Source organism: Hyperolius riggenbachi, chromosome 1, assembly GCF_040937935.1.
Source record: "Hyperolius riggenbachi isolate aHypRig1 chromosome 1, aHypRig1.pri, whole genome shotgun sequence".
In the NCBI taxonomy this organism is placed as follows: domain Eukaryota; kingdom Metazoa; phylum Chordata; class Amphibia; order Anura; family Hyperoliidae; genus Hyperolius; species Hyperolius riggenbachi.
In genome coordinates, this window is record NC_090646.1 from 297,504,930 (window position 1) to 297,531,286 (window position 26,357).

The 26,357-nt window shown below is 42.7% G+C and overlaps 1 protein-coding gene across 1 annotated transcript in view; it reads right to left on the reverse strand.

The window, feature by feature from the left end:
* The window catches only part of LOC137508566 (zinc finger protein 414-like), a 96,524-nt gene that overhangs the window by 52,211 nt on the left and 17,956 nt on the right, over positions 1-26,357 (reverse strand). The window contains exons 3-4 of the mRNA XM_068233762.1: positions 14,956-15,063; positions 6,671-6,776 (exon numbers count right to left, since the gene is read on the reverse strand). Of these exons, the coding sequence (XP_068089863.1) occupies positions 6,671-6,776; positions 14,956-15,063 (214 nt within the window). The remainder of the gene's footprint in view (positions 1-6,670; positions 6,777-14,955; positions 15,064-26,357) is intronic.

The following is a 26,357-nucleotide window of genomic DNA, read 5'->3' on the forward strand; positions in this document are numbered from 1 at the left end:
GGTGTCTGCTTTGCAAAATGGGGTCATTTGTGGGGTGTGTTTACTGTCCTGGCATTTTGGGAGGTGCCAAATTGTAAGCACCCTTGTAAAGCCAAAAGGTGCTCATAGGTCTTTGGGCCCCTAGCGCACCTAGGCTGCAAAAAAGTGTCACACGTGGTATCGCCATACTCAGGAGAAATAGTACAATGTGTTTTGCGGTGCATTTTTACACATACCCATGCTGGGTAGGAGAAATATCTCTGTAAATGAGTTTTTTTTTTTTTGTTTTTTTTTGTTTTTTTTTTTTACACACACAATTGTCCATTTACAGATATATTTCTCCCACCCAGCATGGGTATGTGTAAAAATACACCCCAAAACACATTATACTACTTCTGAGTATGGCGATACCATGTGACACGCTTTTTTGCAGCCTAGGTGCGCTAAGTGGCCCAAAGTCCTATGAGTACCTTTAGGATTTTACAGGTCATTTTGAGGCATTTGGTTTCTAGACTACTCCTCACGGTTTAGGGCCCCTAGAATGCCAGGGCAGTATAGGGACCCCACAAGTGACCCCATTTTAGAAACAAGACACCCCAAGGTATTCCGTTAGCGGAAATTGATTTTTATTGTTTTTTTTTTTCATAAAGTGTCATTTTCCACTAACTTGTGACAAAAAAATAAAATCTTCTATGAACTCACTATACACCTAACAGAATACCTTGGGATGTCTTCTTTCTAAAATGGGGTCACTTGTGGCCCTGGCATTTTAGGGGCACTAAACCGTGAGGAGTAGTCTAGAAACCAAATGCCTCAAAATGACCTGTAAAATCCTAAAGGTACTCATAGGACGTTGGGCCCCTTAGTGCACCTAGGGTGCAAAAAAAAGTGTCACGTGTGTGTCAGGAACTGGCCCTGCGTGCCGTCTGCAGATATGGTTCCCGACTGGGGGTTAGATTAGATCGAGGGGAGCAGCCTTATTCAAGCTAACACAAGGCTGTCAACCCTGAAAAACAATTCTCACTGCCACCACTAGCTGCTGCTAGACACTTCAACAATTCCCACTCTGCTGTCAAGTGGTCTGCACTCCAGCGTTTTCATATTTGGGTCAGCTTCGCGCTTAGGCCAAATACAGGAATGCCACACACACACAATACAATCGTACAGTAGCAAGGCACAATCAGGCACTGAACCTGTAACGCAAATTACACTGCAGTCTCTTTCTAGGCTATGAGCTGTTAGTACATCAGAAGTCAGTCTTATTAAATAAATATTTCATATTCCAAAAACTGGAACAGTGCTGACAAGAATATATACAAAAAAAATTTACAAAAACAAAGTACAAATTACAAAGATACACAGGGTAACAGATACACCCACTTTTTTGCAGCCTAGGTGCGCTAAGGGGCCCAAAGTCCTAGGAGTACCTTTAGGATTTTACAGAACATTTTGAGGCATTTGGTTTCTAGACAACTGTCTTAAACCTTTGGATTCAAGTCCGTTGGCATAAAAATAAAAACGGGAATAAACGTTACCAGTACGAGGTCTAACTTGGTCGTGGGAAGGCACGAATTTCTGATTCGATCAGGATCATCTCAAGCTATGCGCTACCTCCAAGAGAAGATGATTTGTGAAGGTCTTATGTTGGCTCTTATAGGCCAATTTGTTGCCCGGGGCAATTGATGTTCAGCCCCACAACTAATGCAATTTTACCCAAAGTGTGACATCACCGTCTGCCGAGCACCCTTGTCACATCTGGGCTAGCTGTGACATGCAAATTCCAAGGCTTTCCTGTCCCACTTTGAACTTTGCAGACTCAATTAGTCCGATTGTATTTTGAGAACAACAAGTATTCGGTTTACACGTACAGACTTCTAAGCAATTCAAACACTTCCAGACCAATATTCAGACCAACAGGTAGCTGATCACCTGTATAGGCTTCAACGTGATTGGGTAATTGTCTAATTAAGCGTTTCCTTGTTAGAGGCTAGGTAGACATTTCCGAATTAAATGTCCAGGTTCCTTTGCCTATTCAATGTAACTGGTCAATTCCATGAAGACAATGGTAGCTTCCTTGCTGGACACTGCATGGAAATGTTATTTACATTGACATACAGAAACTCACATTAGCAGCTTCCATCAGCTAGGTGACCAATTATACCCTGAAGCCAGCTGCCATACACATCTGACATAATACACAGCAGACAGAAATTGTGAAAATATGGCTTCCACGAGATACAATATGGCTGCGATGTTATAAACAACCTTACAATGTGGTATCGCCGTACTCGGGAGAAGTAGTATAATGTATTTTGTGGTGTATTTTTACACATACCCATGCTGGGTGGGAGAAATCTCTGTAAATGACAATTTTTTATATATTCCCCCCCCCCCACACACACACACAATTGTCAATTTACCCAGCATGGGTATGTGTAAAAATACACCCCAAAACACATTGTACTACTTCTCCTGAGTACGGTGATCCCACGTGTGACACTTTTTTGCAGCCTAGGTGCGCTAAGGGGCCCAACGTCCTATGAGTACCTTTAGGATTTCACAGGTCATTTTGAGGCATTTGGTTTCTAGACTACTCCTCACGGTTTAGGGCCCCTAGAATGCCAGGGCAGTATAGGAACCCCACAAGTGGCCCCATTGTAGAAAGAAGACACTCCAAGGTATTCCGTTAGGAGTATGGTGAGTTCATAGAAGATTTTGTTTTTTGTCATAAGTTGGCGGAAATTGATTTTTATTGTTTTTTTTTTTTTTTTCACAAAGTGTCATTTTCCACTAACTTGTGACAAAAAATAAAATCTTCTATGAACTCACCATACACCTAACGGAATACCTTGGGGTGTCTTCTTTCTAAAATGGGGGCACTTGTGGGGTTCCTATACTGCCCTGGCATTTTAGGGGCCCAAAACCGTGAGGAGTAGTCTAGAAACCAAATGCCTCAAAATGACTGTTCAGGGGTATAAGCAGGGCTGTGGAGTCGGTCCAAAAATCCACCGACTCCGACTCCTCAGTTTAGGATTCCACCGACTCCGACTCCACGACTCCGACTCCTCTAATTTGCATATTACAATTTTGTTGATTAAAAGTATGTAACATGAAATTCGTCTCTTAACTGCCAACGCTTAGGAATTTTACAAGACAACTGAAGTGAGAAGGATATGTAGACTACTATATTTATTCCCTTTAGACTAAAACTAGTCCTTGGTAAGAGTACTTGTAAAAGGTACAAACCGGAACAAAGAACATCTATCAGGCCCTAGGCAATGTAAGTGTGGGTACATCTAAGAATGATGTGCAGGTACTCTGCAGGGGAATAAGGAGATTCTTCCTCTATTACACATTCTTCATGCACAATCTGAACTAGGTTTATGGGCGATAGACAACACCTCTGTGTTCAATGTGCACAACATTCTCAGTGGATTCCCTGCAGCTCTGTGGGGAGTGCATATGTAGAGTATAGTACTACTGTGTAACAAAGTAAACCTGAGACAGATGAAATTAAAGTTTTATACATACCTGGGGCTTCCTCCAGTCACCTTCAGGATAATCAGTCCCTCGTTGTACTCCTCCACCACCTGGATCTTCTGCTATGAGTCCAGGTACTTGAGCCAGTCGGGCGTAGTGCGCATGCACACACTCCGCCGCCAGGAGCATACTACACCTGTGCAGCACTATTGCGCAGGTGCAGAATGTTCCTGGCTGTGGGAGTGGCATGTGGCCGGACTGCGCTGACTGGCTGAATTACCAGGACTCATAGCAGAAGATTCGGGTGGTGGAGGACAGCGAGGGACTGATTAGCCTGAAGGGGGCTGGAGGAAGCCCCAGGTATGTATAAAACTTTACTTCTCATCCGTCTCAGTTACCCTTTAATTTGTAGTCACCAAAACCAAATTTTAATAACATATCAAATTATTTGATTTCATGAGCAAAGAGAGTGCATACATTTGCATAAATCAGCATCAATGCGGAATTATTTCCATCTCGTTGACCATCTCTATTAGTGACACGGCTACACATCAGGCTTTATTCTTACAGCATAGATGTTATTTAGTATATATAAGAGATTCCTGTGTACACATCATATATACAGTCACAATCAGATATGTATATCTGACCTTAAAAATACGGGGACTGCTTTATTGAAGCAGCACAAGTAACTAATTTTGATTGGTTTATTTCATTTTTGTGGACAAAGCACAGCTATTACTGTATATATACTGTATATATACATTATTTTTAATGACTATTATCTGAGAAATAGAACATTTTATCATATTTTCTATTTTAATTACAGTTACAAATGCATTAGGAGTCGGAGTCGGTGCATTTTTTCCCGACTCCGACTCCAGGCACCCAAAATTGCCCGACTCCACGACTCCGACTCCACGACTCCGACTCCACAGCCCTGGGTATAAGCATCTGCAAATTTTGATGACAGGTGGTCTATGATGGGCAGAATTTTGTGGAACCGGTCATAAGCAGGGTGGCCTCTTAGATAACAGGTTGTATTGGCACTGAAGTGCAGGAAGCACAGGATGTTCTCAAATCGTGACTTGGACATGGCAGCAGAGAGCATGGGCATGTGATGTATTGGGTGCGTAGACCAATAAGACCGTAATACATTCTTTTTAACTAGACCCATGTTAAAGGGACTCCGAGCAGTGCAGAAACTATGGAAAGATGCATATCATTTTAAACCTCTCTTTCTCCGCTTTCCAATGATATATAAACCGCTGCGTAGGGCAGCTGATATATAAACCGCTGCCCTACGCCCTGTGGCCGCAATTTCAATCGAAAATAGAGAAAACTAAAAGGCGTAGGGCGATGATTTAGGTGTCGCCAGAAAGAGGAGAAAGAGAGCTTTAAAATGATATCCATCTTTCCATAATTACTTGTATTACACAGGACGACACTTTCCCCAGTGTCAGCAGCTCCATTCAGCAGAATGGAGCTGCTGACTTTAGGAAAAAGTCGCCCTGTGTAATACAATGCAACTATGGAAAGATGGATATCATTTTAAAGCTCTCTTTCTCCTCTTTCTGGCGACACCTAAATCGTCGCCCTACGCTTTTTAGTTTTCTCTATTTTCGCGACTGAATTCGCGGCCGCGGCAATTTCAATCGCGAAAATGGCGAAAACTAAAAGGCTTAGGTCGGCGGTTTATATATCATTGGAAAGAGGAGAAAGAGAGCTTTAAAATGATATGCATCTTTTCATAGTTTCTGCACTGCTCGGAGTCCCTTTAAGGAGAAGGCCCCAAAAAATGTTACGTTCGGAAACTTGGAGTGGTTTCCACCAAAAAGGCTGGGCATGGTAGCTTCTTGGATTGACGGTCGCGTATTGTGTGGCATAACGGTTGGTCTCAGCCACAATTAAGTCGTAGAGACGAGCAGTGATCAGAAAAAAAAAATCTGTCACTACGGTGGGGCGGGTGAGGGTTTGGCTGGGTGATCAGAAGCCCTCAGGGGGCAGAATAGGGCCTGATCTGATGGATAGGAGTGCTAGGGGGTGACAGGTGGTGACAGGAGGTGATTAATGGGTGTCTCAGGGGGCGATTAGAGGGGAGAATAGATGCAATCAATGCACTGGGGAGGTGATTGGAAGGGGGATCTGAGGGTTTGGCCGGGTGATCAGGAGCCCACACGGGGCAAATTAGGGCCTGATCAGATGGGTAGTTGTGCTAGGGGGTGACAGGAGATGATGGATAGGCGTCTCAGGTGTGATTAGAGGGGGAATAGATGCAAGCAATGCACTGGGGAGGTGATCAGGGGAGGGGGGGAGGGTCTGAGGGCGATCTGAGGGTGTGGATGGGTGTTGAGTGGGTGCTTGGGTGCCCGCAAGGGGCAGGTTAGGGTCTGATCTGATGGGTAGCAGTGACAGGGGGTGATTGATGGGTGATTAGAGGGGAGAATAGATGCAAGCAATGTACTGGCGAGGTGATCGGAGGGGGGGGGGGGGTCTGAGGGCAATCTGAGGATGTGGGCGGGTGATTGGGTGCCCGCAAGGGGCAGATGAGGGTCTGATCTGATGGGTAGCAGTGACAGGTGGTGACGGGGTGATTGATGAGTGATTAGTGGGCGATTAGAGGGGAGAACAGATGTAAACAATGCACTTGTGAGGTGATCTAAGAGTGGGTCTGCGGGCGGGTGATCAGGTGCCCGCAAGGGGCAGGCTAGGGTCTGATCTGATGGGTGGCAGTGTCAGGGGGTGATTGATGGGTGATTGACAGGTGATCAGTGGTCAATTACAGGGGAGAATAGATGTATACAGTACACGGGAAGGGGGGGGGGCTGGGGAGGATCTGAGGAGTGCTGTGGGCGATCAGGGGGCAGGATCAGTGTGTGTGTGTGTGTGTGTGTGTGTGTGTGTGTGTGTGTGTGTGTGTGTGTGTGTGTGTGTGTGTGTGTGTGTGTGTGTGTGTGTGTGTGTGTGTGTGTGTGTGTGTGTCATTACATGCACAGCTGCAAACTCCTCTGGTGGCCCCCCCCCCCCCGATCCCCGGCTATTCAGTACCCTAGGTGCCGCCGATTGGTGTTAGGCGGTCCTGGGGGTGCCACTTTGCCGACGCACATAGGTAGTGGGTGGTTGGCAAGTGGTTAATTGGACATCTTCACAACACAGAGCAAGATATGTTCAATACACATATACAAGTTTAGAACATTTCAATCTGACATACTTAAAATAGCGGTTTGGCTTGTAGTGGACTTTGAGATGAGTCATCAGATCTTGCATGCTGTCCAGCTTCTCAGCACAGCCATTCATAGAGCATATGAACTTTTTATCTACAGGGGGGGAAAAAAATACAATAAAGATAGCTACAACAGTAGTACAGTTTAGTACTTAAAGAATACATGAGGTGACATGATAATATAGACATGTATATACAGTGCCTAGCACACAAATAACTATGCTGTATTTCTTTTTTCTTTCTCTGCCTGAAATAATTAAACATCAGGTATGCAAGTGACAGTTTGTCAGTCTCGGGCCGGACTATAACTTAGCCCTCACTGGCAAGGAATTACAGCCATAAAACACTTTCCTAGCAGAAAATAGCTTCTGAGTGCAGGAAAGAGAGAAAAAAGGTCAATAGTTCATAAATGTTAGCTCTAGCATATGTCATTGAGCAAAGACAATGGGAGGAAAAAAAAAAAAAAATAGGTTTAACCACTTCACCACTGAGGGGTTTTATCCCCTGAGCACCAGAGCAATTTTCACCTTTCAGCGCTCCTTCCATTCATTCGTTTATAACTTTATCATTACTTATCACAATGAAATGAACTACAGTATATCTTGTTTTTTTCGCCACCAATTAGGCTTTCTTTAGGTGGGACACTATGCCAAGAATTATTTTATTCTAAATGTGTTTTAATGGGAAAATAGGAAAAAATGTGGGAATTTTTTTTTAATTATTTTTCAGTTTTCGGCCTTTATAGTTTTTAAATAATGCATGCTACTGTAATTAAAACCCATGAAATTTGCCCATTTGTCCCGGTTATAAAACCGTTTAAATTATGACCCTATCACAATGTTTGGCGCCAATATTTTATTTGGAAATAAAAGGTGCATTTTATTCAGTTTTGCGTCCATCCCTAATTACAAGCCCACAGTTTATAAAGTAACAGTGTTATACCCTGACATAAACTTTTAAAAAGTTCAGTCCCTAAGGTAACTATTTATGTATTTTTTTTTAATTGTATTTTTTTTTTTTTTTTTTAATTACCAAAAAAAAAAATTGGGGAGTGTGGGGAGGTAATGAGTTAATTTTTAATGTTTAATGTATTTGTATATGAAAAATGCTTTAGGGTGTAATTTTACTATTTGGCCACAAGATGGCCACAGTGAGTTTTTGTTTATGTGACCTGCAAGCGTACAGGAAGTACGCTTGCAGGAAGTTCAAGGAGGCTCTGTAACTTTTTTTTTTTTTTCACAATGATCGTGCTGCTTCTCGTAGAAGCAGCTGATCATTGCGGGGGGCTTAGATCAACGAACGGAAAAGGTTTTTCCCGTTCATTGATCTCCGGGCGAGCGGGCGGCGGCGTGCGCGGGAGCGTGCGGACAAGCGAGCAGGAGCGCGGACAGCGGCGGGAGCGGCGTCAGGTACAGATTTCTCCGTCCCTTGGAGGTAACAGGGTGGAAAAAGGGACGGATAAATCCGTACCGCCGGGGGTAAAGTGGTTAAACACTGCAAGGGGCCATTGTTGCATAGTAAATCATCCAGTGTGTTCAAAGATCTATGCTAGTATCTCTGTCCTATCTATTCTTCAAGACTGATCGAACACCAGGGTGTTGGGCACTTAAAGCATGTAATAAATCGAGGGTAGTTCTCGGATGTGGGGTTGTTGGATTTAGGAACCGGGTTCTGGAGTTTTTTTGCTTTGGCTCTAAATCTGGCGTCTTTTATGAGTTTTTGGGGGTATTTGCGGGCCAGGAATTTATTGGTGAGGATGTCGGATTGTGCACTGTAGTCTGTGGGATTTGTACAGTTCCTATAAATTCTCTTAAATTGGCTGTATGGGGTATTGATAGTCCATGGATGGTAGTGGAAACTGTCAAAGTGTATATAGTTGTTTGCGTCCACCGGTTTGAAGTATGTTTTCATTTTGATGAGATTAGATTCTATGAATAATGTTAGGTCCAGGAATTTCATGGTAGTGGAATTGGACGCGAACAACTATATACACTTTGACAGTTTACAGGTTCTACAGCAGGGATAGGCTGCACCTTAATGGGGAGGGTGCAGCTGCATTGGGGGAGAAGATGGCTACACGGTTGGAGGAGATTTTAAACTAGGATCTGGAGGGAGGTAGGAGGGTAAAGTCTCAATATGTAGACAAGAGAAGGTAAAAAGACAGTGGGAGCCTAATATTATGGGGGGTGGAGCAGGGGGGTGGGGACAGTGTAAAGAGTAAGGAGGTTGGTAAAACTTCAAGTACTATATACATTCCACAACAACAAATACAGGGTTTTAAATGAATTAGTCTTTTATTCTTTGTTTTCAAATTTCTTCAAGATTGCGGACAAGCTTGCGAAAAAAACAATTTCAGGATTCCACATCACAAAAGGACTGCCTGACACGTGTTTCACGGTCAAAAACCGCTTCCTCAGAGGCATACAGTATACACACACATGAACTGTCGGCTCACAAACAGAACAGAACCGCAATCTGTTAATAATGGAAGACTAGCATTCACCGACGATATCCCAGATGCTAAAACGCGTCCATGAATAGCAAGAGTCTCTTGCTATTCATGGACACGCTTTAGCGTCTGGGATATCGTCAGTGAATGCTAGTCTTCCATTATTAATGGATTGCGGTTCTGTTCTGTTTGTGAGCCGACAGTTCATGTGTGTGTATACTGTATGCCTCTGAGGAAGCGGTTTTTGACCGTGAAACACGTGTCAGGCAGTCCTTTTGTGATGTGGAATCCTGAAATTGTTTTTTCGCATGCTTGTCCGCAATCTTGAAGAAATTTGAAAAGGGAGACTAAAAGACTAATTGTTCATTTAAAACCCTGTATTTGTTGTTGTGGAATGTATATAGTACTGTAATTAGGGGTGTAACGTAACTACTGGATTTTAAAGGGAACCAGAGACGTTGGGGGGAAAGCTTTTATACATACCTGGGGCTTCCTCCAGCCCCATAATGTCTGGATTGCCCCCACACCGCCGTCCTCCGCTGCCTCTGTCCGCCGGTACCAGGTCCCGTAATTTCCGCCAGTCGGCCGGAGGACGCGACCTATGTTCCGCATCACAGGGGCTCCCTCCATATACTTACGCGTGCGGCTCCCAACTACGCAGGCGCAAGCGTAAGGATATGGAGGGAGCCCCTGTTCATGCGGAAAATTGGTCGCGTCCGCCGGAAGTGACGGGACCCGGTATCGGCGATAGAGGAAGGGGAGGATGGTGGCGTGGGAGCGATCCAGGCTTATGGGGCTGGAGGAAGCCCCAGGTATGTATAAAAGCTTTTTCTATTTTTTTCCCTTTAAGTGTTATTGTAAAACTTCAAGTAGCCCATTTCTTGTAAACAAAATTGGTAAATGTGGTGGTAAAAATATAAAGTGCATGGTAACCAATGCTTGGAGCCTTGCAAATAAAATAGACGAACTAGAGTTAATTCTGATTGACAAAGGCTATGACATTGTGGGAATAACTGAGACATGGATGGATGAAAGCCATGACTGGATAGCTAATTTAGAGGGATACAATGTGTTTAGAAACAGGGAAAAAAGGTGGAGGGGTTTGTCTCTTTGTTAAGAATTCTTTTACAGCTGTCCTGAACGAGGAGATGGAGGAAGATTGTGAAGATGTGGGGTCCGTTTGGGTAAATATTTATGGTGGAAATAAAACGTTGCCAATTGCTTATTGGGGTATGCTACAGGCCACCACATATTCATGAAGCTGCAGAACAGCGATTACTGCAGCAGATTGAAAAAGCTGCAAGTAAAAATAAGGTCATAGTTATGGGTGACTTCAACTTTCCAGACATTGACTGGAGTATTGAGGCTACCCATTCTGGTAAAAGCAGCAGATTTCTGGCAGCACTACAGGACAATTACTTGATTCAAATGGTAACGGAACCAACTAGGGAATGCGTTACTGGATCTGATCATTTCTAATAGACCAGATAATGTATCAAATGTGCAGGTTCAAGAACATTTGGGAAATAGTGATCACAACATAACATTTGATCTGGTGACTGATAGGCCGCAGGGCAGCGGGACCACTAAAACTATGAATTTTAGAAAAGCAAAGTTCAATCAAATTAGGCAAGAACTAAGTTTGGTGAACTGGGATAATGTACTACAAGGGGAGGACACTGAAGGGAAATGGCAAGCTTTTAAACTTACTCTCCATCAATATTGTAGCATGTATATCCCATATGGAAACAATATCTAGGAATAAAAAAAAGGCCTCTATGGATGAATAGAAAGGTTAGAGATAAAATGAAGAGGAAAAAGAACGCCTATAAAGTCCTAAAACAGGAGGGGACCGTTACTGCATTAAACAATTATAAGGAGTGCAATAAAAATTGTAAAAAAAGAAATTAGGCTGGCAAAGGTTGAAGCTGAAATTCAAATCGCTAGGGATATCAAATCTAACCCAAAAAAGTTTTACAAGTACATCAACTCTAAAAAAAGAAAGGTTGACTGTATTGGACTTCTAAAGGATGGAGGGGGGGGGGGGGGGGGGACTCAATGGTGGATGACCAAGGTAAGGCAGAGTTATTAAATGCTGTCTTTGCTTCCGTCTTCACAAGGGGACCTCATCACTGTTGCAAATTACAGAGGCAGAAGAGTCTCAATCTTCCAACTGTAATATTAAATACTTAACGCAGGAAGAAGTGAAGGCAAGACTAAATAAATTAAAAATAGACAAGGCACCTGGCCTGGATTGCATGCATCCTCGGGTCCTAAGGGAATTAAGTTCAATTATAGATAAACCCCTTCATCTTATCTTTTGTGACTCTCTTTCAACTGGCAGAGTCCCAGTGGATTGGCGTACAGCCCACGTTTTCCCATTATTTAAGACGGGCAAAAAAAATCAGATCCAGGAAATGATAGACCTGTAAGCTTAACATCAGTTGTATGCCAACTATTTGAGGGGTTACTAAGAGATACTATACATGACTTCATAGTAGAAAATAATCTTATTTCTCAGCATCAAAATGGGTTTACTAAAGACAGGTCCTGTTTGACTAACATGTTCGGCTTTTATGAAGTAGTGACCGCTAACGTGGATATTGGGAATGCTGTAGATGTGATATACTTGGACTTTGCAAAGGCCTTCGACACGGTTTCCCACAAAAGTCTGGTGCAAAAGTTGAGGATGCAAGGACTGGGGAAGAGTCTGTGTGCATGGATAGGGAACTGGCTAATGGACAGAAAACAAAACGTTGTGGGCAATGGATCATACTCAAAATGGGAGACTGTTAGCAGTGGGGTCCCACAGGGGTCTGTACTGGGTCCAGTGCTCTTCAATTTATTTATTAATGACCTAGTTCCTAGTAGATGCAGTAGTGAGCAATGTTGCTATTTTTGCAGATGATACAAAATTGTGCAGAATCATCAACTCTCAGGAAGATAGGGACATATTGCAACAGGATCTGGATAGGATGACTATATGGGTACACAAATGGCAGATGAAATTCAATGTTGAAAAATGTAAAGTCATGCATTTTAGTCGTACCAATGGTCTAGCACCATACAAAATAAATGGGATACAGTTGGGGACATCAAACTTGGAAAAGGACTTAGGAGTACTCATCGACAACAAGTTAAATAATCACACTCAATGCCAAGCCGCTGCAGCTAGAGCAGGTGCAGAGACTAGCAACAAAATTGATACGAGGGATGGAAGGTCTCACTTACCAAGAAAGGTTAGATAAACTAGGTTTATTTAGTCTAGAGAAAAGACGTCTTAGAGGGGATCTAATTAACATGTATAAATATATCAGAGGACAATATACAAGCTTGGCGGATGAGCTTTTTGACCCTAGGCCTTCTCAAAGGACTAGAGGACATGATCTGCGCATGGAGGAAAAACGTTTTAGCCATTTAGGAAAGGGTTCTTTACAGTAAGAGTGATTAAGATGTGGAATGCATTGCCACAGGAAGTAGTTATGGCAAACTCTATACCTGCATTTAAAGGGGGCTTAGATGCTTTCCTTGTGTTGAAAGACATCCATGGCTACAATTACTAGGTAATGCCTAATGATGTTGATCCAGGGATTTTATCTGATTGGCATCTGGAGTCGGGAAGGAATTTTTTTCCCTTTTGGGGCTAATTGGACCATGCCTTGTAAGGGTTTTTCGCCTTCCTCTGGATCGACAGGGATATGTGAGGGAGCAGGCTGGTGTTGTTCTTTGGTTGAACTCGATGGACATATGTCTTTTTTCAACCCAAATAACTATGTAAGAGAAATGTTCTGGATTCAAATATTGAGAACCCTAGTACCAGAGGGACTTAACGAACAACTCGAAAAAAATGTATAAACTCAAATTTACCGCACATTTAATTCTACCAGTCGCCTCTTCTATCATACCTTTTTTTTTATTAATCATTCTTTTATAATTTTTATTACTACTTACCGGTTTATATTTTTATTTCCATTTCATATTCAACTGTGTTTTGACTATTAACCTTGTAGTGTTAATCTTATTCATAATATTCTGCATCCTTCTAGTTCCTACTTTTTATATTACACTAGCCCTTTTTGTACTTATACATTAACAATGTTCCATATTGAACTTAATGCTTGACTTCCTTAGTAGTTTATTTTATGAGTACATTATATGAAATTCTTATTTATTACCACTCACCATTCAATGTATTTCATTTTATTATTGTATCTTACGTGTAATTTGTATGGTTAATTCTATGTTTGTCACATTTTTGTATTTTTATATAGTTGCAACTTACAAACATTATGACCAATATTAAGTCTGACCACTAGATGGCAGCATATACATAAAATGGACCCTACAGAAATACAATACCAGCGCTATATCAATACATTTAAAACACTCAAATACATATTTTATTTTCATTTACCACAGACTTAAATAAAAAAAAAACGGGAAAACGTCTGCCCGCCACACTCCTTGATTGGTCAGGGGGCGTGGCTATTGCGCTATTTAAAGGCCAGTTTGGGTACATCTCGGCACTGAGGCGCCAGGTGTTACCCGGACCGAATGCTGGTAAGCTGTACATTATTATCTTTTACCTTGTTTTTACCCTGATAGAATCACTGCTCTTATATTGCCACTTTGAATGATCACCTTAATAGCTTGAACACTATAGGAACCCACACCTCATCCCAGACACTACCAATCACCCCTCCCCCCTTTTTTCTTTGTCGCATGCCATGCCTCAGGTATATATATATATATATATATATATATATATATATATATATATATATATATATATATATATATATATATATATATATATATATTCACTTGTTGCTTGTGGTAGATATAGGCTTTACTTTTTGTACTGTATTCGGTTCTCATACACACCAATCTTTGCCTTTGTCTCCAGTTGTGTGCTCCTGTTTTGTATTGCCTGAGGAAGCAGGTCTACGCATGTGAAACGCATTGCAACCCCCCTGGAGTATACCAATAAACTCATTTTATGTTTGAATAGACAGTTTTTGTGTCTGCTTACAGGAGGGAAGTCCACCACTGCCTCCAAAGCAATTTTAACCTTTTCATCGTATTGATTTTATCCTGTTGGCGCCTCTGTCTTTTCTACATAGCAACCATTATCCACCCTTGGTGGAGGGGGATACCCCCTTTTTCCTATCTTCAGAGAGCGACTTCTTAATCCTGAGTGAGGACAGGACAATATCCTCACCTGCCTATACAGTGGTTGCCTGGAGGTAACCCGGTTTTGTGAGTATAATCTTGTACTCTTTACATTTATCCAACTTGTCAGTGCATACTACACTATATTGGGTTCTTGGTTTTCCTTTTATACTTCATTGGGTGACTGGGATTAATATTCAAGAAAGTGGATGGAATCTGCAACCGCCATTTAAAACTTAACTTGATTTTAAAGGGGGGGGGGGGGGGGGAATATTTAAGTTGCTGCCATTCTTACATTGTTAATGGCATATGGCATCACACCTGTTACAGTAGATCATTGGGTGACTGGGATTCAAATTCAGAAAAGGGGCGGAGCCACAGCCAATTTTTTGAATGGGTTGATTTCAATGGAAAAATGTAAACTGCTTCTATTCTAACTTTTTTTTCCCTAACATTATTGATGCCAAGGACCCCAAAACTCACAAACTTTAATTGACTGAATGTGTGGAAAAAGTGGCCAGACCCAACAACTAAATACAAACCCGAGCAACGTGGGTCTTCATCTAGTACTCTATATAAAATCTATCCATAAGATATTAGTCAAGAAAATGCAAGAGTACCAGCTTATTAGGAGCACTTAAAAGGGCCTTACCTTGCATCGACTGAGTAGGTTTGTAATGGACAGATACATGGTTAATAAGATCTTGCATGTTGAGAAATATACGATTGCAGCCATAAGCCGTACATCGATGACCCCTCCCTGTGCAGGAAATAAATGAAAGATTGAAGCACCAGATAATATTGATGGAAATAAGTGAGCATTTTTAAAGGTATTGCCATATATAGGCAAATTGTTGAAACCTAATTAATTACATAACATGACCCAAAATTATCCATTACAAAGACATACCAAAAAGACAAATTAACCATATTCTATATTAGGGATACATGGAACCAACGCAAGAAAAGCAGAGTTAGTACCTGCTAACGATGTTTTCAACAATCCTTCAGGGCAAAGGTGAGACGTAGCTCCCCCCAGGAACAGGAACAGACAGCACTTCCCCTATAAAAAAGTCACATGGTTAGTCCACCCTCAGTGCGTTTAGCCAAGTACCCGACAGGTGAACATTCCACTACCCATAACCGTGCAACTATCAGACACAGACAATTAACACCCGGGTGGGATCGTTGCCCTGAAGGATTGTTGAAAACATCGTTAGCAGGTACTAACTCTGCTTTTTCCCCACAATCCTTCAGGGCAAAGGTGAGACGATTAACAAGTAATACAACCTCAGGGTGGGACCAATGCTTGGAGAACGTTTCTACCAACCGCCTGGTCGTGTGCAGACATTGCATTAATTCGGTAATGACAGATGAACGTAGAAAAGCTTGACCACGTTGCTGCTTTACATATTTGCTCAGGCGAAGCCCCTGCATTATTAGCCCAAGAAGCTGCCCTAGCTCTAGAAAAGTGAGCTTTAAATGAAGCAGGAGCCTCACTTCCCATAACTCTGAAAGCTTCTATAATAGCTAACCTAATCCAGTTAGCTATAGTAGATTTAGAAGCTATCTGACCTACAGTTTTCCCTGAAATAAAACAGATAAGGAATCGGTCTTCCAGACATCTGCAGCTCTGTTCAAGTATTCCAGAACACATCTTCTAACATCTAATGAGTGAAAAATCCTCTCTTTTCCACAACTTGGATTCACAGAGGGTAGGCAAAATAATATCCTGCGACCTGTGAAACCTAGACATAACTTTTGGACAAGACTTTGGATCCGTCTGTAATACTAACCTATCCTGAAAATAAGGACTTTTCATAGACAAGGCCTGTAGCTCACTAACCCTTCTGGCTGTAGAGATGGCTACTAAAAATACCGTCTTTAATGTAAGAAATTTAAAAGAACTGTCCCCTAGCGGCTCAAAAGGACCTTTGGACAGCCCCTCTAATACTAACGATAAATCCCAAGGAGAAACATATGGCTTGTAAACTGGCAGTTTCCTAGATAGAGCCTTCCGAAATCTCAGTATTGGAGAGGAAGACAAGGGGATACCTGAAAAAGCAGATAAGGTAGCAATCTGCACCTTAAGCGTACTCACAAATATTTTTATCCCAACCGTCCTGGAGAAACCAGGACTGCTGGGACTGACAAGCTATCAATCTTAGAGCCAGATAACCAAAGATGGAAAGTCTTCCAGTATTTCAGATAGATCCTCCTAGTAACTTCCTTACAGCTAGTAACAAATGTAGAGGCTGCCTTCTCAGATACTCCCAACTTTTTGAGTAAGGCTAATTTAAGATCCAGACTAACAGATTCAATCTTCCTGGATGCGGATGCCACAGGTTCCCTTGTAGCAGTAGATCCGGCCTGCAAGGAAGTCTCCAAGGGTCTTCTGATGCTAACCTAAGAGCTGAAAACCAGCTCCTTCTCGGTCACCAAGGTGCTATCAAAATCATCCAATTTTGACAACCTCTCCATTTGCTGATGACCGCGGGAATCAAATTGAGAGGAGGAAATGCATACAGAAGTGGAAAGTTCTACTCCTGAATGAATGCATTCACCCCCCTGCTTTGATCTCTTGGATTGAGAGAGAAAAAAGTCTGAATCTGGGTATTGTCTTCTGTTGCAAACAGATCGATTGACGGTGTTCCCCATCGTTTTATGATGTCTGCGAAAAAACCTCCTTGTTTAGAGACCATTCTGATGACAGAATCCTGCTTCTGTTCAGTTTGTCTGCATGTATATTGAGTGTTCCCTTGAGATGAACAGCTCTCAAGGATGACACATTCTTTTCTGCCCAAGACAAGATGTCCTCCGCTTCCTCCTGCAACAACAGGAATCGCGTGCCTCTGTTTGTTGATAAACGCTACTGCCGTAACGTTGTTCGACTGGATCAGAACATTGGACTGCAACAGTATCGATTGCACCTGAACTAAAGCCAGCCTTACTACTGTTAATTCCTTTCAATTGGATAACCTTTGAGACTGATTTTGTCCATTTCCCCTGAAAGGCTCTGTGAGCTATATGAGCTCCTCAGCCCCAGGCGCTTGCATCCGTAGTTATTACGTTGTCTACAGGCCCCTTCCAAGGCCTGCCATTCATAAGGTAGGATTCCTCCAACCACCGTTGCAGAGACACACAGTTTGAGGGATTTTGACTTTGAAATCTAATGTTTGTGGACGACCGTCCCAATTTTCTAGGAGGAACCTCTGTATCTTCCTGATATGCGCTAATGCCCAGGGAACTGCCACCATCGTGGATGACATTAACCCAAACACCGACAAAATCGTTCTTAGGGAAACTTTGTCTTCCCCTTGTAATGATTTCACTGCCAAACTTATCTTCAGAATCTTCTTGGGAGGAAGGAAAATCATCTGTTTTACTGAATCCACTAGCATGCCAAGAAACTGAGTTCTCTGACTTGGAATTAGAGAGGACTTCTCCAGGTTGATGATCCAACCTAGGGATCGGAGATGTTCCGATACCAGATTCAAATGGATTTTCAGCTGTTTTGCTGAACTTCCTAGAATAAGCAAGTCGTCTAAATACGGAATGATTAAAAATCGATTGTTCCCTTAACGGAATTAATGCTTCTCCCAGAATTTTTGTGAACATTCTTGGGGCAGAAGTGATCCCAAACAGGAGGCAAACAAACTGGTAGTGTTCTACCATCCCATTTATTCTCACTGCAAAACTTAAGAATTTTTGTGATTTTTGGTGAATCGGCATATGCCAATATGCATCTCTTAGATCCAGAGATGCTATAAAGGCCTCTGGAAACAATAACTCCCTTACTGATTCCATCCGAAAATTTTTCATAAACCGACTCAGGTTTGTTAGGTGCAGAATCAGGCACAGGATGAATTCCATTACCTTGTACAGCTCCACGGAATATGTTGGCGCTTTATAAATCAATAATAATAATAATAATTCTGTCTTAGCATGTTCTGCAATATGCTCAAAATCTCTGGAACCAGAGTGGGATCTCTTAGGGCCTTTGAGATCACAAATCTTGATGGTGGAGGAAGGGCAAACTATTTGGAAACCAAACATTATTGTCTGGCGAATAAATGGATTTTTTGACACTTTTGCCCACCTAAGAGAAAGTATCTTAGCCTTCCCCCCACCGCCTGACACGAGTCATTGGGATTCTGACTGGGACTCTAGAGCTTTAGACTTAAAGCCCCCTTTCCTGGACTTGTCAAAAGTCCACCTCCTGCCTTTACTTTGATCCTTAGAGGCATCCTTTTGATCACTCCTTGGCTTACGAAAAATATTGCTACCACAGTCTTCTGTTTCTTAAGCAAAACTTTATTTTTATTCAATGTTTTTTCCAAAGCTGAATCCAGTTCTGGACCAAACAACAATTCACCTGAAAAAGGGACACCACACAGCCTGTTTTTGGATGAGATATTACCATCCCATATTTTAAGCCACAAGGCTCTAATAGAAACAGAGCAATGGACCTGGCAGTAAACCTAATTGCTTCAGCAGAAGCATCTGATAAATATGCAGCAGTTTAAATGAAAATAGCAATAGAATTAAACAATTGCAAAACAGGTGCACCAGCCAGTATGTTAGCTTTGAGCTGATTAATCCACAGCTCCAAAGTTGTGGCCACAGATGTAGAGGTAAAAGCCGGCCTAAACATAGCCGCACTAGCCTCCCAAGACTTTTTCAAATAAACATCCACCTTTTAATTAAGTGGATCCTTCAGCTTTGTATAATTGATTATGAATAAACAAAACAGCTACCACATCCTCAATACAGAATTTAAACTTTGAAACAGATTCAGATTCTATTTCTCTAGTGTCTGAAACTATCAACTTCAATCACAGATACTCCAGATACAGCAACCTGAGAAGTGGATGGATTAGCATTCAATAATGAGGACTTAATTGATTCCAATGAAGCATTAATCACCTCTCTAAAGGATTCAATGTATCCTGAACAGAGTGACCCGGCTCCTCCCCTACAACCCTCTGTATGCACAACTGACAGAGTTTTTGCATAGGGCAACATAAAAATTGCACAAAGGGCATGTTTTATCATTAGGAGGATGCCTATGCTTATCTGCAGCAGCAGCAGATTTAGCAGAAGCCTTAGTATTGGCATAAACAACAACACAACAAGGCATGTAACTCTGCTCACACATATAGCACAATCAGCCCAGAAAGAGAAACCATTATCTCACCTTTTGGGCGGCCTGGTTGCTCTCAATCCTCTCAGCGTCTGACATGCTTCCAGCTGACACATCCAGCGCAGGACAAACTCTCTCTGAGCAACAGTGCTACAGGCCCGCGCAGCTTCCCCTTGAAACATACCTGGCCTGCCGCGAATGGATGAGTGGCGGCCCGGAAGCTGCAGAGAGAGTAATGAGCCGGCACTACAAATTGTTACTTTCGGCATACCCGCCGGAAAGTACGCATCCGGACGCGGCCAAGCGTCCTAATGGCCGCAATGCGCTCCACGCTGCACATGGCCGCCGGCTTACCTCCGTCCTGCTCACTCCGCCGCAAGGCCGCCAAGGGGAACCCACGCCTTCCACTCTTGCTCTCCCTGGAAGCGGGAGAGAAAGGTAGGCAAACCCCAGGAAAGCTCCAGCCTGGGGCGCATGGCCAGACTGCCTCAGTACCACAGTCTCAGCCACCCAAAGAGATCCACCTGCAGCCCAGCACACAGGCTTCACCCAAAGGGGAGATGCCGACCTGCCTGGACGCAGGAACAAACAGCACTGAGGGTGGACTAACCATGTGACTTTTATAGGGGAAGTGCTGTCTGTTCCTGTTCCTGGGGGGAGCTACGTCTCACCTTTGCCCTGAAGGATTGTGGGGAAAATGTCTCTTGAGTTATATGGTATTCTTCAACAATATTTTCCATGCTGAGTCAATAAATCAGAATCGTTTATTTTCGCCAAGCATAACTGGGTTATGCCCGGAATTGGATTTGGCACAATACATAGCTCAAGAAAAGAAGAAGACAGACATACATAAAAGGTTCACAGCATGCAGGAACATCAAGCAGAGGAACAGTAACCATTTACAATGCTCATTTTTTTAAAAAAAACTGAATCATGTAAGATCACATAGAATTTTTGCATACTTCTGTCACGGTTATCCCATAACCATGTCACCACAAGAGTCCACTTTGTAACATCCATACCCATCTAAGTGTAGAACAGTGTTAATGTTATAAAACAAAAAACCTCATAGGAACTAATTAGAATTAAAAAGGGTTCAAGGAAAGTATGTGGTGCCACATTATTTTGTGCCTCCCCCAGCCTTCCTATGCAGAGAGGTGCACAGAGCCATTTGATATTTACCTGACTTGGAGGCAGGATCAAGTCTCCTCTTCCCCCAATGTAGTAATGCCACTATCCTCTTTCAGGTCCCAATCACATGGTATATCATGTGATCAGGACCCACAGGAGGATGCCAGTGTTACAACACCTTTTGGTGGTGGAAGAGGAGAGCTGATCCTGCTGAAGCAGCTCTGCCTCAAGTTATCTTAAGCGGGATAACTCAGGTGGGGCTGCTGAAAGGTTACAGCAAATGTGAACTGAAAAACTCAAGAGATTATTAATTGTATATGTAGTAGTAATACATATTATTATTAATAATAATTCCTTCTTGGGGTCTCATTCTTATTTTACATTGTAAGCAGCTATGTTTTTCACTGTGAAAGGTGTTCAGCAGCCACATCATTGTGACAAAACCTGGCCTATTAAAGTAAGTTTGGACTTTATATTTAAATAAGAAAAATTACTTGTTCAGCCTTTCCCATTTATTTTAGTGTTCACAGCAGAATTTACCCACAGCAAAACAACACCTAGACCACAAGCTGCCCAATACATCTACCGATTTGGTAGCCAAAAAAACCCCCCAAAAAAACCATTGGTGTTCGGCCACCAACAATTATTGAATGAAAATCTGTGCCGCCTAAAGCATGCCGATCAACAATGCAACCAATATTGATTTGAAATTGGCTGCATGTATAGATTGGACATCCTGCAAAATGTCAGGCCGATCAATGCTTATTGCTTAATCAGGTGTGCAGCGGTAACAGCATGTGATAATTGTGGGCGAACACGATGGAAACCCCTGGCAGCAATTCCCCCTGGTGTAAAATGTGCCCCCCCCCCCACATTTATACTTTACCTGCTTAACCACGCCTCACATGATTGCCAGTGCATTATGTTATAGCACATGGGGAGCATGTGTGGAGTCCGATGTGCTGTAATGCAAATCGACAGCAACCATGTGGGGCGTGGAGCCGCAAGAGCGGAGAGACAGAAAAATGTAAAGTCACTCATTTTGGTCGCCCCAATGGTCTAGCACCATACAAAATGAACGGGATACAGATAGGGACATCAAACTTGGAGAAGGACTTAGGAGTATTCATCGACAACAAGTAAAATAATCGTATTCAATGTCAAGCCGCTGCAGCTAAAGCTAATAAAGTTTTGAGATGCATTAAAAAGGGAAATAAAAAAAAAAACACTAGCTGCTAGCATAATATTGACCCTGTTCAACTCTCTAGTAAGGCCACATCTGGAATATGGAATTCAGTTCTGGGCACCACATTACAGGAAAGATATTGCAGTTTTAGAGCAGGTGCAGAGACGAGCAACAAAATTGATACGAGGGATGGAAGGTCTTAGTTACCAGGAAAGGTTACATAAACTGGGTTTATTCAGTCTAGAGAAAAGAGGTCTTATAGGGGATCTAATTAACATGTATAAATACATCAGAGGGCAATATAAAAGCTTGGTGGATGATCTTTTTGTCCCTAGGACTGCACAAAGGACTAGAGGACATGCTCTGCACATGGAGGAAAAAACATTTTATTTATTGTATTTATAAAGCGCCAACATGTTACGCAGCGCTGGACATTAGTTTAGGTTACAGACAATATTTAGGGGTGACATACAGCAATATGACAATACAGGAATACAAGAAAAACCAGATCACGGAGCACAGTATGAGTACAAGGTAATGCTTAGTCACTGGATGGGAGCATGGAGATTAGGCAAGTTGGGTTCACTCAAATGTATAGCATGGGTTCACAGTAATGGAGGTACATGATCAGGTAGGACACAAAAGGAGGACGACCCTGCCCAAAGGCTTACAATCTAGAGGGAGAGGTAGGGACACGAAAGGTAGGGGACCAGGAGTTCAGCTGTGGGTTTAGAGCACTTGTGAAGGGTGGATGTGCTGGCGGGCCTGACCGCTAAGCTGCCAGCAGTTGAAGCCATTTATTCAGGAAAGACTTCTTTACAGAGTGATTAAGATGAGGAATGCATTTCCACAGGAAGTAGTTATAGCAAATTCTACATCTGAAGGAGGCTTAGATGTTTTCCTTGCGATGAAAGACGTCCATGGCTATAATTACTAGGTAATGCCCAGTGGTGTTGATCCAGGGATTTTATCTGATTGCCATCTGGAGTCGGGAAGGATTTTCTTCCATTTTGGGACTAATTGGACCATGCCTTGTAAGGGTTTTTCACCTTCCTCTGAATCAACAGGGATATGTGAGGGAGCAGGCTGGTGGTGTGCTTGGTTTCCTCGTTGAATTCGATGGACGTGTGTAGTGGAAACAGACCCTCTGATCCTTAACCTACATGCAGTCACAATTATAGCCAAGGCATCCCCTGCACAGTCCAGCACAGTTCTTCTACAGCACTGGTATCTCCCAGTACTCTACCCTCCCCTCCCTACACACAGACACACACTTTCCAATCATCAGTGAGGAAAGGGGGAGGAGGAGAACAGGACATGTAGTGTGCCACTGAGATACATCTGTGAAAGGCCCATACACACAGCGTACAAATGTCTGCGACAGTTTGTTCACAGCAAGCGACAAAGACCGTCAGCAGACACAGCCATGAATGAGATTCTGTGTCTGCTGACGGTCTTTGTCGCTTGCTGTGAACAAACTGTCGCAGACATTTGTACGCTGTGTGTACAAATGATGTACGCTGTGTGTACAAATGTATCTCAAAAGCCACAAGAGATTCACAGTTTGAGCGATTCAACTGGTGAATCTCTTGTGGCTTTTGTCTCACGAACTGCCGCTTAGTTTGTTGGTGTCTGGTCGGGTGTATGAAAGTCTTCTACAGACAGCAGAGTCGCTACCATAGTACTACTACTATACGTTGTCTGTGGCAGACAGCTTCTGTTGTGTCTTTACTCTGTTCTCACGTGTGTACAACTGTCGCAAACTCGAATTGTTGCTGCCAGAAATATGCGGTTGTCTCTTGTCTGTGTCACTGCCTCACAACTACAGACAAATGTATGCCGTGTGTATGAGCCTTAAGGCTACTACACACCAAGAGCACTTCTGAGCGTTTTGAAAAGCACTATTTGAAAAGCACTTGGCTAATATATTTCTATAGGCTAATGCACACCGGAGTGATGTGATTTTTCACAAACGCAGGTCCTGCAGCATTTTGGGGACGATTGTGCTTCAATGTCAAGTATAGGAAAACAAAAAATAGATTAAAAAAAAAAAAAAACGCTAGGCAAACACCAGTAAACGCTAGTGAAAAGCGCTATGCAATTGCACTGAAACATAGCGATTTTTGGTGTGCACTGTTGATACGAGTGTGTAAAGGTAATGACAGGAATGACAAAATAAGGACTAGAGTGAGGGAAAAAAAAAAAAAAGTATCAAAAAGTGTTAACATCAGGTTCTTTAGTGAATTTACATTTTAAAATTACTGACAGTTTGAGATAAGTTTTCACATTCCTTACTGAATTTTGCTGAATGTTTGGAGTGAGCAGAGGACACTGTGGGGGATTTAGGATTTGCTTGTTTAAAGTGGACCTGAACTCTAGCACATGACAGAAAGAAGACATATATGCACCCTGTATGTACTTGGCAAACTACTACCCGCGGGTCGGATACGGATGCTTCTCAGGCCCTCTGACAGGCGGACAGATTCCCCTCCTTCCCTCCGTGAAAAGTTGAGAGTGAAGCAGCGGGGGAATTTAAAACTCATCTCACGCGTCGCATCTCCATGGCAACAGGACATCACATGGCATGACGTCAGGACACGCCAGCATGTAATACGCTGGCATGTCCTAATGTCACGTGCTGTGGTCATGGAAATGTGACGCAGGACATCGGTGAGCGAGGCGAGTTTCAAAACCCTGCTCGCAACCTTTAACGGAGGGAAAAGGAAGGGGGGGGGGGGGGGAGGGGGTTAAATGGTCTTGGAATTTCAGGAATGCGGCCCAGGCCTTGTAAAGTTTGTCCAGGCCTGGTTTAGCCTGTATAATTGCCCCTCATCTTTGACTAAGCACAAGTTTTAATTTGATCCCATAGCTGTATCAAATGACTGCTATGGCAGAGAGCTCATTTGTAAAGACAAGACCTTAACAATATGTCTGCTTTCATGAAGAAGTAGACACACTGCAGATCTATTGGAGGATTTGCATCAGCTGTAGCCAAGAAAGGTTTTGCTTTAGAGATTATTATGCTGTTGCTTATCTTTTAGGGCAGAGATGTAGTTGGTGACACTGTAAAGGCACCATGATTACAGTGTGCAGATAGACCTATATAGATAGTATGTTTGAAACATAGTACAGTAAAGTCCTGGTTAACCGGAACTCGGGCATCCTGCAGTCTCAACCAACCAGCATGCCTAGTGGGGGAAGAGTGGGTACCTCCCTTCCTATCATTGCAGAGTTGTACGCAGCAGAAGGCTTAAACAGAAGAAAATACACCTTTTGGAGTGGCCCAGTTAGAGTCCTGACCTCAACGCGATTGAGATGCAAATGGCATGACCTCAAGAAAGAGATTAACACCAAACATTCCAAGAATATTGCTGAACTGAAACAGTTCTGTAAAGAGGAATGGTCAATAATTACTTCTGCCGTTCTGCATGTCTGATCTGCAACTACAGGAAACATTTGGTTTAAATTGTTGCTGCCAAAGGAGGTTCAAACACGTATTAAATCCAAGGGTTCACGTACCTTTTCCCCCTGCACTGTGAATGTTTACATGGTGTGTTTAATAAAAACATGGAAACATTTAACTGTGTGGTATTAGTTTAAGCAGACTGTGATTGTGTATTGTTGTGATTTAGATGAAGATCAGATCACACTTTATGACCAATTTGTGCAGAAATCTACATCATTGCAAAGTGTTCACATACATTTTAATTTATTACATTATTTTCTGTAATGTACTGATAAACATTAGAATTTTATATATTTTAGATTCATTACACACAACTGAAGTAGTTCAAGCCTTTTATTGTTTTAATATTGATGATTTTGGCATACAGCTCATGAAAACCCAAAATTCCTATCTCAAAAAATTACCATATCATGAAAAGGTTCTCTAAACGAGCTATTAACCTAATCATCTGAATCAACTAACTAACTCTAAACACCTGCAAAAGATTCCTGAGTCTTTTAAAAACTCCCAGCCTGGTTCATTACTCAAAACCACAATCATGGGTAAGACTGCCGACCTGACTGCTGTCCAGAAGGCCATCATTGACACCCTCAAGGAAGAGGGTAAGACACAAAGAAATTTCTGAACGAATAGGCTGTTCTCATAGTGCTGTATCAAGGCACCTCAGTGGGAAGTTTGTGGGAAGGAAAAAGTGTGGCAGAAAACGCTGCACAATGAAAAGAGGTGAGCGGACACCGAGGAAGATTGTGGAGATGGACCGATTCCAGACCTTGGGGGACCTGCGGAAGCAGTGGACTGAGTCTGGAGTAGAAACATCCAGAGCCACCGTGTACAGGCATGTGCAGGAAATGGGCTACAGGTGCCGCATTCCCCAGGTCAAGCCACTTTTGAACCAGAAACAGCGGCAGAAGCGCCTGACCTGGGCTACAGAGAAGCAGCACTGGACTGTTGCTCAGTGGTCCAAAGTACTTTTTTCGGATGAAAGCAACTTTTGCATGTCATTCGGAAATCAAGGTGCCAGAGTCTGGAGGAAGACTGGGGAGAGGGAAATGCCAAAATGCCTGAAGTCCAGTGTCAAGTACCCACAGTCAGTGATGGTCTGGGGTGCCATGTCAGCTGCTGGTGTTG